Consider the following 16344-nt stretch of genomic DNA (forward strand, 5'->3'; position numbering starts at 1 on the left):
GGTCTGACACGACCATACAGTGTCTCCTATCCTCTTTTATTTTATGTATTTTCTTATTTTGTTACTCTCTCCAAACTCAAGTTGGTTAGTTCCTATCTTCCTTGAGTTTGCGGGGGGCTGTTAAAATTTACCTTCACCTACCTTCACCTACTACACCTACCACCACCTACTACCACACCTACTACACCTACCCCACTACATCTCCTATATAAGGAACCCCTCACCATTTGTAATAGACACAACAATATCAATCAATAATACATCAATTTTCACAGAATGTTTTTTATATTAGCAAAAACATACAAATCTTAGCTTCAAAATCCCTTTAGCATTAATATTACATTACACATAATATCACAAAACTCATGTAAATTGAAAAGGTAAAGCATATCTTGAATAGAAGAATGTACATGTTAAACACATGAAATGAAAAATAAGCCAAGTTTAATTCAGTTATATAGCTTTGATGTTCTCGAAATTAGCAAAAAGGGTAAATGAAGACAAGACACCAAAAATGGAGCCTATGGTTCCACAAGATAAATTTGAGCAGAAGACTTGAATACAATAATCTCACCTTATGGGTCAATGGGCAATACATGAGCAATTAAAATGTATCAAATGGCACAATTCATTAAGTCATAGCTTTTCATGATTACAAAAGTGAAAAAATTAAAATTTATCATCTGGCACAAAACCCCTCTGCAACATTTCATCATGGAATCGAAATGCTTCCTTCAAATTGTTTAGTGTGACATGTCCATTTATCAATGATACATATGTGGATCTATCAGGATTCACGCCCCTCTGAGTCATCTTCTTGTATACCAAATTTGCTTCTTGCATTCTACCTTCTCTACAGAAACCATCCAAAATCACATTGTATGTAACAACATCAGGTAATAGTCCTTGATTTTCCATTTTATAAACCAAGTCAAGTGCTTTGTCCATATTCTCTTCTTTTATAAATCCATGTATAAGAGTGTTGAATGTAATGCTATCAGGAACAACTCCTTTGGAAGTCATCTTATTCAAAAAGTCATATGCCTTTGCTGCATCCCCAGACCGGCAATAGCCTTTTACAACAGTGTTACAAGTCACAACAGTGGGCTCAATACCTTTTCCAACCATCTCATCCCACAATCTGAATGCCTCAGATACATGACCCTGACTACAAAATCCATTGATCAGAATGCTGTATGTAATGTGATTAGGAAAGATGTTCCTAGCAATCAAATCATCCCATAACTCATTAGCTCTATTCATTTCACCTTCCTTGCAATATCCATCAATTAAACTATTGTACGTTACAACATCTGGCTTGAGATTCCTCTCAAGCATTGACCCAAACAAGCTCATGGCTTTGTTCATATTCCCATCCTTACAATATCCATGTATCAGTGTGGTAAAAGTGCAAAAATCAGGGTATACACCCCTTTCCACCATTTCATTGAAAAGCTGATCGGCATCGGAAAGCATCTTCTCTTTGCACAACCCATTCAAAATAGTATTGTAAGTAACCACATCCATAAAGCAACCCTGCTCCAGCATTTGATCCCGCACCTTCAAAGCTTCCGAGATCATTCCATTTCTACAAAACCCACCAATAAGAATAGTGTAAATTACATTGTCTGGCATTAGGCCAACACTCTTCATACCCTTAAAATATTCTAATGCCCGATCAAGATGCCCATTCCTTGAAAACAATCCGATAAGTGAACTGTAACTGACTAAATCAGGAACAACACCTCTAAGAAACATTTCATCAAAAATTGCTTCAGCATCAGACATATTATCGTTCCTACAACACTCAACAAGCAGTGTGTTATAAGTGGTAGCATCGGGGCTTAGTCCAATCTGCGACATTTCATCCAAAACTTCCTTTGCTCTGGCATATTTTCCATTCTTACATAAACCATTTATTATTGCATTATAAGTGAAAAGACATGGTTTTAAACCCTTACTCAACATCGAGTTTATTAACTCAAAAGCTTCTTCTATAAGCCCTTCACGACAATATGCATTAATCAAAGTATTATATGTCACAATATCAGAAAAAATTCCTTTGTCTTCCATTTCAGAAAGAAACAATTTTGCATTTTCCAGTTTCCGATCTTTACACAATGCATTAACCATGATGTTTAGTGTATAAACATTCACTTCAATCCCACTTCTAACGATTTCCCCATACACTTCCCAAGCTAAGTCCACCCACTCAACCTTAACAAGCCCTCCAAGAAGACTATTACAAGCATTTAAAGGCACACAAAAACCTCTACTTTTCAGCACGCGAAACGCCTCTGTAGCTTCCCTCAACTTCCTAGCTTGCACATAAGTCCTAATTAACAAATCAAAAACAAGTGGATTCGAGCCACAATTTCGATAAGTTGAAACCAACGAATCGACAATCTCAACCCGCGAAACACCACTCTTTCGAACCATCCGAAGAATCAAAGCCTGGGCATCGGATACCCTCCGACTCCTAGCCAATATATGAATCGCAGCACTCAACGAAATCGATGAGTGCTTGAAATTAGGATATTTTGTGGCAATTAAATCAATAAACCTCTGACCCATTTGCAAATTCTCATGGCATCGATAAAGAACATCAACGAAAATTGAGGGGTTTAATTGAAACAGATAACTATGAGGAGAATTGGACTTATTACCTTGTTTGAGACTCCACAAAATCTTTTCAACCATGAAGGAGTCGGAAATGGAGATGGGTGTTGACGAATCTGGTAATTCAATCGATGGGTGGGTTTGTTTGGATGGAGTTTCTAGGGTTTGGGTTGTTGTGGTTCTGATGAATTGATGAATAGAAACTGAAGGCGTTGTTCTTCTGAGTGAGGGTGTTTGAAAAAATAACCGTTGTGTTGCCATAGCGAGGTAAAGAAGGTTGTAGTGCTTTGCTTGATGTGAATATGAGAGCAGAGAGAGTAAACAGCTCAACTGTTCTTTTTGGGATATACCTCCTTATTGGAGTGTGAGACCCAATTAATTTATTAAAAGAGGTTTAATTTAGCTTGGTTTAGTATAATATATTTTTATATATTATATTTGAAGAGACCCAATTCAATTTGGATATAATTAGGACTTGTTTTTAAAACCCAAGATTCAATATATATATATATATTATTTATTTTTATAGGAGATTTTTTTTGGTACGGCTTTCAAAAAGTTTTTGTTCAAACTTTTTGAATTCGGGATTCGTGCCAATGAATTCACTTTGGGTGATTTTTGATTAGGAGTAGCAGTGCCTTAATTGATTTGTTTTTCCGGAAGTTGAGAAACGCAGCAGCAAACATTGATTTGTGTGGGTGCGCAGCGGTTTATTTCGGCTTTGTGTGGAAGTTGATTTGGGTTGTTATTTTGGATCTTCTACAACTCTGGTTCTGAAGATTTTGGTTCTTCTATTTGGTGAGGTCTTTCCTCTTTGTTTCTTTGTGATTATTTAGAATTCACCTAAGGGTGGTTTTGTGAGACCATTAGTGTCTCGTTTGTAATCGTTTGGAACTTATTTAGTTGATAGTGGAATCGGATTTCGATCCCGTGGACGTACCTCACATTGAGGGAACCACGTAAAAATTCTTGTGTTGCTTTTGATTTAATTTTTCCGCATTAGTTTTTATTCCCATTGATTGATTTACTTGTGGGGAATCATCGATTTTCCCTAACAACTGGTATCAGAGCTTACGATTTATTTGGGTTTAGTTATTTGTGTAAATCAATGGAGGGGAATGTGGGTCGCATGTCTAGCTTCAATGGAAGTAATTGGGTAACTTGGAAAACTAAAATGGAAGACCTATTATTTTGTAAAGATTTATATGGACCCATTGAGGGTGATTCTGGCAAACCCGAGGGTATGAAAGATGATGAATGGAATAGGCTTAATCGAAAAGCCGTTGGTGTTATTCGTCAATGGATTGATGACAGTGTGTTTCATCATGTTGCTACTGAAACTTCAGCACATGATCTATGGAAAAAATTAGAGGGTCTTTATGATAGGAAATCAGCCACAAATAAAGCTTTTCTGTTTCGTAAGTTGGTTAATTTAAAATATAAAGAGGGCAGCCCTATTCCGGAACATCTGAATGAAATAAAGAGTATTGTTAACCAACTTGCTTCTATGAAAATTGTTTTTGATGATGAGTTGCAGGCTTTGATGCTACTTAGTTCTTTGCCCGAAAGTTGGGAGACTTTAGTTGTGACCGTCAGTAATTCGGCACCTGATGGAGTTGTCACAATGGGCCAAGTCACTAGTAGCCTGTTGAATGAAGAAACTAGAAGAAAATCAGCGGGTTCCTCTCATTCGGAAGCATTCGTTGTGAGAGGCCGAAGCAAAACAAGGGGGAGGAGTAAGACTCCTCATGGTCGTGATCAAAGCCGTGACAAATCAAAAGATGGTTCTTTTTCAAAGAAAGACATTGAGTGCTATTATTGCCATGAGAAAGGGCACATGAAGCGAGAATGCCGAAAGCTCAAGAATAAGGAGAAAATGCGTGACAAAAGTGTAGATAAGAAGCAAGAAGACACAACAGCAGTTACTACCAATGGTGATCTCATGGTCGTTTGTGAAGATGATTGTATCAATTTTGTGGGCCAAGAGAGCAATTGGTTGATTGATTCTGGTGCTTCTTTTCATGTGACTTCTCGAGTTGATTTCTTCACTACCTACACTGAAGGAGATTATGGTTTTGTTCGAATGGGTAATAAAGGTTTGTCCAAGATTATTGGCATGGGTAATGTTTGCTTGGAAACAAATTTGGGTTGCAAGTTGTTGCTTAAAGACGTGAGGCATGTTCCCGACATTCGCCTCAATTTGATCTCTACCGGGAAGCTAGATGATGAAGGCTACAACAACAAATTTGGTGATGGAATATGGAAGCTCACAAAGGGTTCCTTGGTGGTGGCTAAGTGTAAGAAGACTCATACACTTTATTCGATGCAAGGAAAAATTTGTAAAGGTGTTGTCAATGCACTTCAAGATGATACTTCTACCGAATTGTGGCACAAGCGGCTTGGCCACATGAGTGAAAAGGGGTTGCAAGTTTTGTTCAAGAAAGAGCTTCTACCCGGTTTGAAAGGTACACATCTTAAAACTTGTATTCATTGTTTAGCGGGTAAACAACATAGAGTTTCTTTTCATAAAAATGTTGCCTCTAGAAAAGAAAATGTTTTGGAGTTGATTCATTCGGATGTTTGTGGTCCTTTAAAAGTTAGAACACATAGTGGTGCACTTTATTTTGTTACTTTCATTGATGATTATTCAAGGAAAGTTTGGGCATTTTTACTAAAAACTAAAGATCAAGTTCTAGAAGTATTTAAGCATTTTCAGGCCATGATTGAAAGAGAAACAGGGCAGAAATTGAAGTGCATCCGATCAGACAATGGTGGTGAATACATTGGGCCATTTGATGAGTATTGTCACAGCCAAGGTATTCGGCACCAAAAGACAGTTAAGAAGACTCCTCAACAAAATGGCGTTGCAGAGAGGATGAACCGCACAATTGTGGAAAGAACAAGGTGTTTGCTTTCACAAGCTAAATTGCCAAGATCTTTTTGGGGTGAGGCATTGAAGACAGCGGTTGACGTGATCAATTTGTCTCCTTCCTATCCTTTGAATGGTGATATTCCAGAAAAAGTTTGGACGGGCAAAGATGTGTCTTATGAGCACTTGAGAGTGTTTGGTTGTCGAGCTTTTGTTCACATTCCAAAGGATGAAAGGTCCAAGCTTGATAGTAAGTCAAGGCAATGTATTTTTCTTGGCTATGGGCGTGATGAATTTGGGTATAGATTGTGGGATCCGGTCGACAAGAAAGTCATTCGAAGCCGTGATGTTGTGTTTCTTGCAGACCAAACAATTGAAGACTTTGGCAAAGGTGACCAACCGGAGCCAAAAACTAGTGATCTCATTGACATGGATCCATCTCCTTCATCTTCAGTTGATGATGAAAATGGGGGAGATATGCAGCCACCTATTGAAGATATAGAGGATGATGCTAATTCTAATGAAGTTGAGCCAGAAATTGAAGAAGAGCATCCAACTCAAGAACCGCCACCACAACTTGAGTTAAGAAAATCTACAAGGGACCGACAACCTTCAAGAAAGTATCCTCCCAATGAATTTGTGTTGATTTCTGATCAAGGGGAGCCGGAGAGCTACCAAGAAGCAATTGAGCATGTAAAGAAAGGTGATTAGAAAAAGGCCATGGAAGAGGAGATGAATTCCTTATTTGAAAACCACACTTATGATTTAGTGAAGTTGCCTAAAGGGAGGAAAATTCTGAAAAATAAGTGGGTCTTCAAATTGAAGAATGATGGCAAGAATCTGAGGTACAAAGCACGTCTTGTTGTGAAAGGCTTTGGGCAAAAGAAAGGCATCGACTTTGACGAGATTTTCTCACCTGTTGTAAAGATGTCTTCTATTCGGGTTGTACTTGGCATGGCTGCAAGTATGAACCTTGAAGTTGAACAACTTGATGTAAAGACCGCATTTCTTCATGGTGATCTTGAAGAAGAAATTTACATGGAGCAACCGGAAGGTTTTGTGGAGAAAGGAAAAGAGAAATTTGTTTGCAAATTAAAGAAAAGTTTGTATGGTCTCAGGCAAGCCCCGCGGCAATGGTACAAAAAATTTGACTCTTTCATGATGAATATGGTTTTACTAAAACCACTTCGGACCATTGTGTGTTTGTGAAAAATTTTTCAGATGGTAAATTTATTATTCTTTTGCTTTATGTTGATGACATGTTAATTGTGGGTCAAGATTCTACCATGATAAACAGACTGAAATTGGAGTTGAGCAAGTCTTTTGCTATGAAAGATTTGGGACCGGCAAAGCAAATTCTTGGTATGAAAATTGTTCGTGATCGCAAAGAGGGGCTGATTTGGTTATCTCAAGAAAGCTACATTGAGAAAATTCTTGAGAGGTTCAACATGGATAAAGCAAAGCCGGTTGGTTGTCCACTTGTGGGTCACTTCAAGCTTAGTTCGAATCAATGTCCTATAAGTGAGAAAGACAAAGAATAGATGTTGAAAGTTCCTTATGCTTCAGCAGTTGGTTCTTTGATGTACGCCATGGTTTGTACAAGGCCGGATATTACTCACGCAGTTGGTGTGGTGAGTCGGTTTCTCTCTAATCCGGGTAAAGAACATTGGGCAGCGGTAAAATGGATTCTAAGGTATCTTCGAGGGACTTCGAAGGTATGTTTGTGTTTTGGGGATGGTAAGCCGATGCTTGATGGGTTCACAGATTCTGACATGGCTGGTGATGTTGATTCTCGGAAATCTACTTCGGGGTATTTGATGACTTTTGCAGGGGGAGCTGTGGCATGGCAGTCTAAATTACAAAAATGTGTTGCTCTCTCAACTACCGAAGCTGAATTTATTGCCATTACGGAAGCTTGCAAAGAAGAGTTATGGTTAAAGAAATTTTTGCAAGAATTGGGTTTGAAGCAAGAAAAGTTTGTGCTTTATTGTGATAGTCAAAGTGCTATTCACTTGAGTAAAAATTCTACTTTTCATTCGAGATCGAAACACATTGATGTGAGATACCATTGGATTCGTGATGTGTTAGATTCGAAGTTATTACAACTCGAAAAGGTTCACACAGATGATAATATTTCAGATATGTTGACAAAGACTTTGTCGAGGGACAAACATTTGAAGTGTCGAACTTTAGCGGGTATGGTTGATGTCTCCACCTAAGTCGGTAGGGGGAGAATTGTTGGGATATACCTCCTTATTGGAGTGTGGGACCCAGTTGATTTATTAAAAGAGGTTTAATTTGGCTTGGTTTAGTATAATATATTTTTATATATTATATTTGAAGAGACCTAATTTAATTTGGATACAATTAGGACTTGTTTTTAAAACCCAATATTCAATATATATATATTGTTTATTTTTATAGGAGATTTTTTTTGGTACGGCTTTCAAAAAGTTTTTGTTCAAATTTTTTGAATTCGGGATTCGTGCCAATGAATTCACTTTTGGTGATTTTTGGTTAGGAGTAGCAGTGCCTTAATTGATTTGTTTTTCCCGAAGTTGAGAAACGCAGCACCAAACATTGATTTGTGTGGGTGCGTAGCGGTTTATTTCGGCTTTGTGTGGAAGTTGATTTGGGTTGTTATTTTGGATCTTCTACAACTCTGGTTCTGAAGATTTTGGTTCTTCTATTTGGTGAGGTCTTTCCTCTTTGTTTATTTGTGATTATTTAGAATTCACCTAAGGGTGGTTTTGTGAGACCATTAGTGTCTCGTTTGTAATCGTTTGGAACTTATTTGGTTGATAGTGGAATCGGATTTCGATCCCGTGGACGTACCTCACATTGAGGGAACCACGTAAAAATTCTTGTGTTGCTTTTGATTTAATTTTTTCGCATTAATTTTTATTCCCATTGATTGATTTACTTGTGGGGAATCATCGATTTTCCCTAACACTTTCACATGAACGACGATGGAGGTCGGCTGTGTTCTCTCAGTCTCTCGCCATGCTTGGGTTCGAGGCTTCGGCTATGTTCGACTTGATTTGATTGGATTATTTTGAGAAATTTTTTCTACAAAATAAAAGCTAATTTGATAAAAGAGATAAAAATAAATAAAAAATACTTAAATACTATATGTTAGAAAAAATACTTAAATACTATATGTTAGAATTGTGTTTTAGTTAGTTTCACAATTTTTTTTATGACCCATTTAATCTTTTTAAATGTGTGATAATTCATTTGTCATTTAATTCTTTTTAAGTGTTATGTTTGTAAAAAAATACATTAATTTTTTTTTTTTAGAATATTATGTTTGAATATTATATTGGAATGTTATGCTTGAGTGTTACATTAGAGAACGTAATCCAAAAATTGAATCAAACTTTCCTAAGATGACATCCCCCAATGAAAAAAGGTAGAAACGTTCGTCAAATCATACCAAAATTCAAAATAGGATGCCACGATAAGTTTATCAAAGCATACAAGACCTATTAGTATATTAAAAAATTCATAGGATTGATACTCATGTGAGACTTTCTAATAAATTTTCTTATAATTTTATTTTTTGAAAAGGTAGAAATAATTTTAAAAATTTTTAAAAATATTTTTTCATATTTATTTTTAATAAATTAGTTCTTTTTTTTAATTCTATTTTTTTTTTTCTGAAAAACAAATCAAACATGGACTTGCATTTGGTTTGGTTTGAGTATCTTCTGAGAAATTACTTGTTTGGATTATCAAATAAGAGAGAAATTGAAAGATATAGAGAGACACATTTCTTTCATAACTCTTATTTTTATCTCTCTAAAAGTGGAGAGATTAGGAGAGAAATGAAATTAATCAAATATTATTTTGTTATAATACCAAAACTATATTTTAGATAAAAAAAAAAAAAAAAAAACTAACACCTATAAAAGATTAATTTGATAATGTAACATTATATCTTTTTTATTTTTTTATTTTTATATATCTTCACTAAACAAGATAAAAGATAAATCAATATTATTTCTTTTCTTTTCTCTCTTATCTATCCAGATAAAAGGAAAGACAATCATAATTTCTTTTCTACTCCTTTATAATTTATCTAATCATTTCTTTTATTTTTTCTCCCAAGTTACCAAACGTAACATTTGAGTATATTAACTATTAGGAGTTTTCTTAAGTGTGCAAGTGCACACCATGTGCCACTTACACAAAAAGTGTAAGTGTAAGATGTAAGTATAAGTATAAGGTGTAAGTGTAAGGTGTAAGTGTAAGGTGTAAGGTGTAAGTGGGTTGCACATGGTGTGCAACCTCAAAAAAGGTGTAAGTGTAAGGTTTAATTTTTAAGGTGTAAGTGTAAGGTGTAAGTGTAAGGTATAAGGTGTAAGGTGTAAGTTGCACACCATAACCAAACCCTAACTATTATTAGCGATGGAATTGAAGGACAGTAATTTATTTACAAAAAATAATATTACTACGTCAATCTTGTCAAGTTTTTTTTTATATAAATTTTATATATGAATATTAATTTTTTTTTATTTTATGATAAATTTATTGAAAAGTCCTTCAATGTTTATCATTGGACATGAATACTACAATATTTTTAAAATTGTTAAGGCATCATGTTCAGTTTTTTTGCATTTTTGTTTTTTTTTTCAAATTCAAGTGAGACATGTTGAACATGAAGGTAATTTATGGACCCTTTTACGCTGTGTTTGGTTGAGGGATTTGAGGAGGGATTTGGAAAGAGAAAGGAAAAAGTTAGGTGACATGTGAATAAAATATGCCTACATTTCACCTAGTTTCATACACTTTTTTCCTTTTCCTTTTCAAATCCCTCCCCAAATCCCTCAACCAAACACAACATTAGTCTTCTAGTCATATGCACAAGTTTTCCGACGTTTATCACTGTCACGCCATCAAAATATAACCGAAATAAATACATTTCGAATAGTGATGATAATATTATAATAAACATAACAAAAAATAGTGTCTCTCTCGACTAAATATTGTGGTGGTCCAAAAAATACTAATTTATTGGGGGTGATTTAAATAAATTTTAATAATGGGCCTAGTCAAAATAAAGAAATCCATTAAACAAATATAACACCCCTTATCTATAAAAGGGAGGCATCCCATAAAATAGAAGTATGCCTCACTCTTCGTTTTCTTCATCTTCTTTCATTGATTCAAGTTGCTAACTTCAACATTGGAGTATCTTCGGCTGGCAACTCCAGTTGGGTGACACCAACAATGTCTATCTTTGTAGATTTATGGGACAAAACTTATCTCTTCATTAGATCTCTTCAACAATCCATATGAGAGGATTTTCTGAATCTCACAATTGGCACAGTCGGTGGGAATTGAAAGAGTTCAACAAAGAGATTGAGATCTAGCTTGAATCGGCAGGTATAATTTGAAGCTATGAGAGGTGTTCACACCATAATATGATGGACTTTCTCATACCGAATCATAACCCAAAAGATGGTGATTCAACCTTCCCGCAGGAAGAAACAACTGGAAGTTTGAGTTTCAAATGAAAAGTCACAATGTTTGGAAACATGGTAACCATTGGGTTTGGAGATTCAATTTCAATGATTGTAACCATTGATCAAAAACCATCATGCATGCTATAAATATATAGACAGAATATTGGTTCAAACTCACTTAATTTTCTCTTTCGGTTTGTATATTCTTGCGTGATAAACACCCTTATGGGGACTCTAATCAATTTTCCATGATCAGTTAATCTTTCAGTGGTATCAGAGCCAGGTTTACACATACTCGCAGATGTTGAATTACAGTCTGGAAGAATGAAAATTTTTCGAAATCTTTTTACCAAAAATTTAGAGTGTTATTGATTGACAGCTTTGGCATTAGTTAACTCCATTTGCTTATTTAATCATCATCAACGTGTTGTATTGCCAGAAAAGTATCCAAAGAAAATAACAGTTGGTGGTGGTATTGTACCGAACCTTACCGAAAGTGTGGCAGAATTATACCGATGGAAAATTTTTTATAAAATAATTTTCAGTTCAACTTGAGTCACCACTTTAGTACCATCTTGTTCATTTCAAAATTTTGATCACAACGGTGTAATTCGTTTTGAAAAACGACAAAAGTTTGATCCACAAAATTCAAATTACAGTGTATGGTCTCTGACACCAGTCATCGGACAAGACAACCAGTGCAATAATAACGTTGGAGCATCTGCCCCTGTTTTGAAAATTCCATTTATTGGGCCAAAATCAAAAACAAAAAGAAAAGGCCCAAAAATTAAGCGCATAACAAGGAAATTTGGGCTTAATTCTTAAAAAGAAGCAAATTGGGCCAACTCTGCCAAAGGCCCAATCCAGCTAGGTGCAGCCTAGTAGCCCAGAGCTGCAAGTGCAGTTGAGGATCGTAGTCCACCCAGCACGCTGACCCGCGTGCCAGCCTTAAGCCGCGCCCTTCTGCTTCGCGCCCGGACCCGCATCCTTCAGCTTCGCGCCTTGACCCACGCTTGTCTAACCCACGTGTTCCACCGGTTCACTCCTAACTGGTTCAAACCGATTCAGCCAAAGCTCTGAACCGGCAGCAGCCTAGACCAGGAGATTTTTTTGCCCATTTTCACTCATTTTAGAGCCGTTTTCAGTCATTCAAAAGCCAAAACCTCCAGAATTCTTCTAAGTACTAAATTTTCGAAAGAAATAATTAGAGAATGAGGCTATTCAAGGGTGTTACCCAGGAAAACATCCAAAGAATTTTTTTTAAATAAGTATCGTTGTGTTCCTTGGGCTCGTAACTATTTTCACAAGACTCATAAACAGAGTATTGGGTTTAATTGGCCATTGGGTTTTCATCATTCTTCTTACCCAAGGCAAGAAGACCGTTTTACTCCTCTACATCAATATTTTGCTTATCATAGGGGCCAACTCAACAACTACAAGCCTTATCCTTATTAAAGACATGTTGTTGTATTTATTTTTGCTTATTTGTTTATTTTGTTTGTAATATCCACACTTGTATTTTTATTATAACACATTTTTAGTATGTCTATTAAAAGTGCTATTGATTTTTCAAGAACTAAGATGCTTAATGGAAATAATTTTCGGGCATGGAAACGCCACATTTCTTATCTTCTTCCACATGAAAAAACGTTGCACACTTTATCCACTTACAAACCAGATGATGATTGTAATTGGTTCAAAACAAATGGATAGAGAATGATGCAATGGCAAAGGCAACAATGTTACATAATATAAAAGACGACATTATTCCGTTATTCGAAGAACATGAAACTATCAAACAATTAATGAAAGCAGTAGAAAGTAAGTATGGAGTTCAATCGGACACTCAAATTCAATTGCTCTTAGACAAATACAATAACACTCGTATGAGTGATAATGATAGTGTTGGTAAACATGTTAATCAAATGGAGTTAATTGCTAAAGAATTATCTAACGCTGATCACCCTTTGTCAGACAAGATGCAAGTAACTACCATACTTAATAGTCTTCCATTGTCTTGGGATCATGTTGTCACATCTTTAACTCATAGCGGACGAGAGATTTTAATGGTAACATTTCCTGTACTCTTAGTTTTGGAAGAAAAAAGAATTAAACAAAGGCATAAAGAATGATTGTCTTCTAACTTGTTAATGGCACAATCTTCGTCACAACCACTGAATAATATCCCCACACCATTCAACAAGAGAAAGACTATTTCTTTCAAGAAAAAGTGGAAGAAGGGGTACCAGAAAGGATGGAAGAAGCAGCAAGGATGGCCAAAACAACAACATCACAAGAATCAGTTTGGCCCATGTTACATATGCGGTCAAAAAGGTCATATCAAAGCCACTTCTCCTCAGAACAAGCAAAAAAATGATGACAACCTCGTTGCCATGACAATTTCTGAAACAATGGTACTTGAACCTTCATCAAATTCATGATGGATTGATTCTGTTACAACTAGGCATATCGTGCAAAACAAGGACATGTTCGTGGAGTTTACTGAAAAGAAGTTTGGTGAATACAGAATCTATATGCGCAACAACTCTTACAGTGATGTTCTGGGCATGGACAACTGTCAATTCTCTATTAGTGGAACTTCCATTGTGCTTCATGATGTGCTTTATGTACCCAGCATTCGCAGAAATTTAATTTCAATTCCAATGTTAACCAAAAGGGTTTTGAGATTAATTTCAAGTTTAACACAGTTTTGATTAAGAAAAGAAGTGTATTAGTGAAAGGTGTAAGAGTGAATGACACGTACTCTCTTCCTATTAATAATAATAAAGTATGTTTTCTGATTATTTGTATGTTTCTACCAGTAATAGTTCTTATTTATGGCATCTACAATTAGGTCACATTAATAAAAATAAAATGTCTCAAATGTTTAATATTGGCCCATTGCCTTAAGTGTGTTCTGATGATTTTGACATATGTGAACCATGTATCAAAGGAAAAATGACTATCAAGCCATTTCAAAACATTGGAAATCATCGGAATTATTTGAAGTAATTCATTCGGTCATTTGTGGCCCCTTAAGAAATAAAACTCATCGTGGCATGGAATACTTTATTACTTTCACTAACAATTATTCAAGATATGGACATATCTACCTTCTTAAACATAAATTAGAGGCCATTGAAAAGTTTAAGAAATATAAATTAGAAGTAGAAAAATAACTTTGTCAGTCTATTAAAAACTTGAATAATGATAGAGGTGGTGAATATGAAGCTATGGATTCTTTCTATAAGGATAATGACATCAAACATTTGTTTACAATGCCATACACACCACAACAAAATGGGATTCTAGAAAGACGAAATCGTACTCTAATGGAAATGACAAGGTCTATGATGGCTCATGCTGATCTTCCTATTCATTTTTTTTAGGGGGGGAGGGGGTAGGGGGAAGCCTTGTCCATTGCTGCATATATATTAAATAGAGTCGAAACAAAAGCCAAACCTCTAACTCCTTATGAATACTGGAATGATACTAAACCTAATGTTCTAAATCTCAAAGTTTGGGGATGTAAAGCATATGTATTTATTCCCAAATCTTTAAGGAATAAATTGGGAAGTAAAACTTGGGAATGCAAGTTTATTGGCTATGTTGAAAATGGGAGTGGTTATCGTTTTTACCATCCCGAACGTGGATTAATCGAAAGTAGAGATGCTATTTTGCTTGAATCTACTGATCTTGTTACTTCTATTGAACAAATTGAATTGCTCTCCGAAGCATCTTCAGATTCTTCTTTTCATTTTTTGTCACTAGCACCACTAGTTCTCTCAGAACCACCTAATAGTGGGAGGAAACGACACTTACATGACGTTGCGTTACCTGCTTCAAATCCTAAGATAAGTGGGAGTAAGAGAGCAAGACGTCCATCTACATTTTTGAAAGATCATTATGTTTTTCAAGTTGAAGAATTTAATAACTTAGTAGATGATCCTACTAGTTATAATGAAGCAATGAGTAGCAATGACGCTACACAATGGCTTGAGGCTATGAATGAAGAACTTGACTCGATCAAGATAAATGATGTTTGGGAATTAAATGGTCTCCCAAATGAAAGGAAAGCCATTGGTTGCAAGGGGGTTCTCAGAAAGAAATTCAAAATAGATGGGAGTTTGGACAAATACAAGACCGAGTTAGTAGCCAAGGGATTCACTCAACAACCTGGAATAGACTTTGTCGATACATATTCTCCTGTTGCAAAAGTTCTCTCAATAAGGATTCTAAAAGCAGTCGTAGCTAGGATGGATCTAGAATTGCATCAGTTAGATGTTAAAATAACTTTTCTCAATGGAGAATTAAAAGAAAAAATTTATATAATGCAACCTGACGGTTTCCAGATCCAAGGTAACGAGGATAAAGTCTACAAGTTCAAAAAATCCTTGTATGGACTCAAATAATTTTCAAGACAATGGTACTTGAAATTCCACTAAGCTATTTTAGAAATAGGCTATGTTGTGAGTCCATTAGATCATTGTGTTTATATCTGGAAAAATGATGACAAGTTAGCAATATTGTCTTTATACATGGATGACATATTGTTAGCAGGAAATTGTTCAAATATGATAATAAAAATCAAAACTTTCTTGGCATCTAGATTTGAAATGAAAGACATGGGTCTTGCAACTTATGTTCTAGGAATTAGAATTTCAAGAGATAGAAATTTCAAAATTATTATATCTAGATCAAGAAAAATATCTAGACAAGGTGCTCAAAAGATTTAATATGGATAACTATAATTCTTTAAGCACACCTATTTGTAAGGGACGTCTTAGTAAAAGTATGAGTCCTCAAACTAAGTTTGAAATTGAGGAAATGAGTGATGTCCCATATGCTTAGGCAGTAGGTTGCCTAATGTATGCTATGACAAGCACAAGACCTGACATCTGTCATGCAGTCGGATTGATAAGTATGTTTCAATCTAATCCAGGTAAGGAACATTGACAAGCAGTCAAAAGAATATTCAGATATTTAAAAGGCACTAAGAATTTGAAATTATGTTTTGGTTTGTGCGATCTAGACATAAAAGGATACATTGAAGCAGATTTTGCAAGAGATGTACATGATAGAAAATCTACTGGTGGTTATGTGTTCTTGTTTGGTGGAACAATAGTTTCTTGGTTAAGTAAGAAACAAAGTTGTGTTACAAAGTACACTATGGAAGCTGAATACATAGCTTGTAACACAATCGTGAATAGTGCAGTTTGGATAAAACAATTTGTTGACAGTTTACAATTAGGTATACCTACCAGACCGATCAATATGTTTTGTGACAATCAGTCCGCCATCTCATTAATAAAAAGTGGAGTGAATAGCTCTAAGGGAAAACATATTGATGTAAGTTATCGCTATATTCAAGATATAATGAAAATGGGA

At 35.5% G+C, this 16344-nt stretch overlaps 1 protein-coding gene across 1 annotated transcript; it reads right to left on the bottom strand.

Moving 5' to 3' along the window:
* Window positions 1-541: 541 nt before the first annotated feature.
* LOC114323426 (uncharacterized) lies at window positions 542-2952 on the bottom strand. The gene has a single exon (XM_082904514.1). The coding sequence runs from the start codon at window positions 2878-2880 to the stop codon at window positions 670-672; it is 2211 nt and encodes a 736-aa protein (XP_082760640.1). The 5' UTR covers window positions 2881-2952; the 3' UTR covers window positions 542-669.
* Window positions 2953-16344: the final 13392 nt, after the last annotated feature.

This window comes from Camellia sinensis, chromosome 14 (genome assembly GCF_055761805.1).
Source record: "Camellia sinensis isolate YWXY chromosome 14, ASM5576180v1, whole genome shotgun sequence".
Classification (NCBI taxonomy): domain Eukaryota; kingdom Viridiplantae; phylum Streptophyta; class Magnoliopsida; order Ericales; family Theaceae; genus Camellia; species Camellia sinensis.

Excerpts from the sequence above, each read along its gene's own strand:
- LOC114323426 (XM_082904514.1), bottom strand. The coding sequence starts at position 2,880 with ATGGCAACACAACGGTTATTTTTTCAAACACCCTCACTCAGAAGAACA.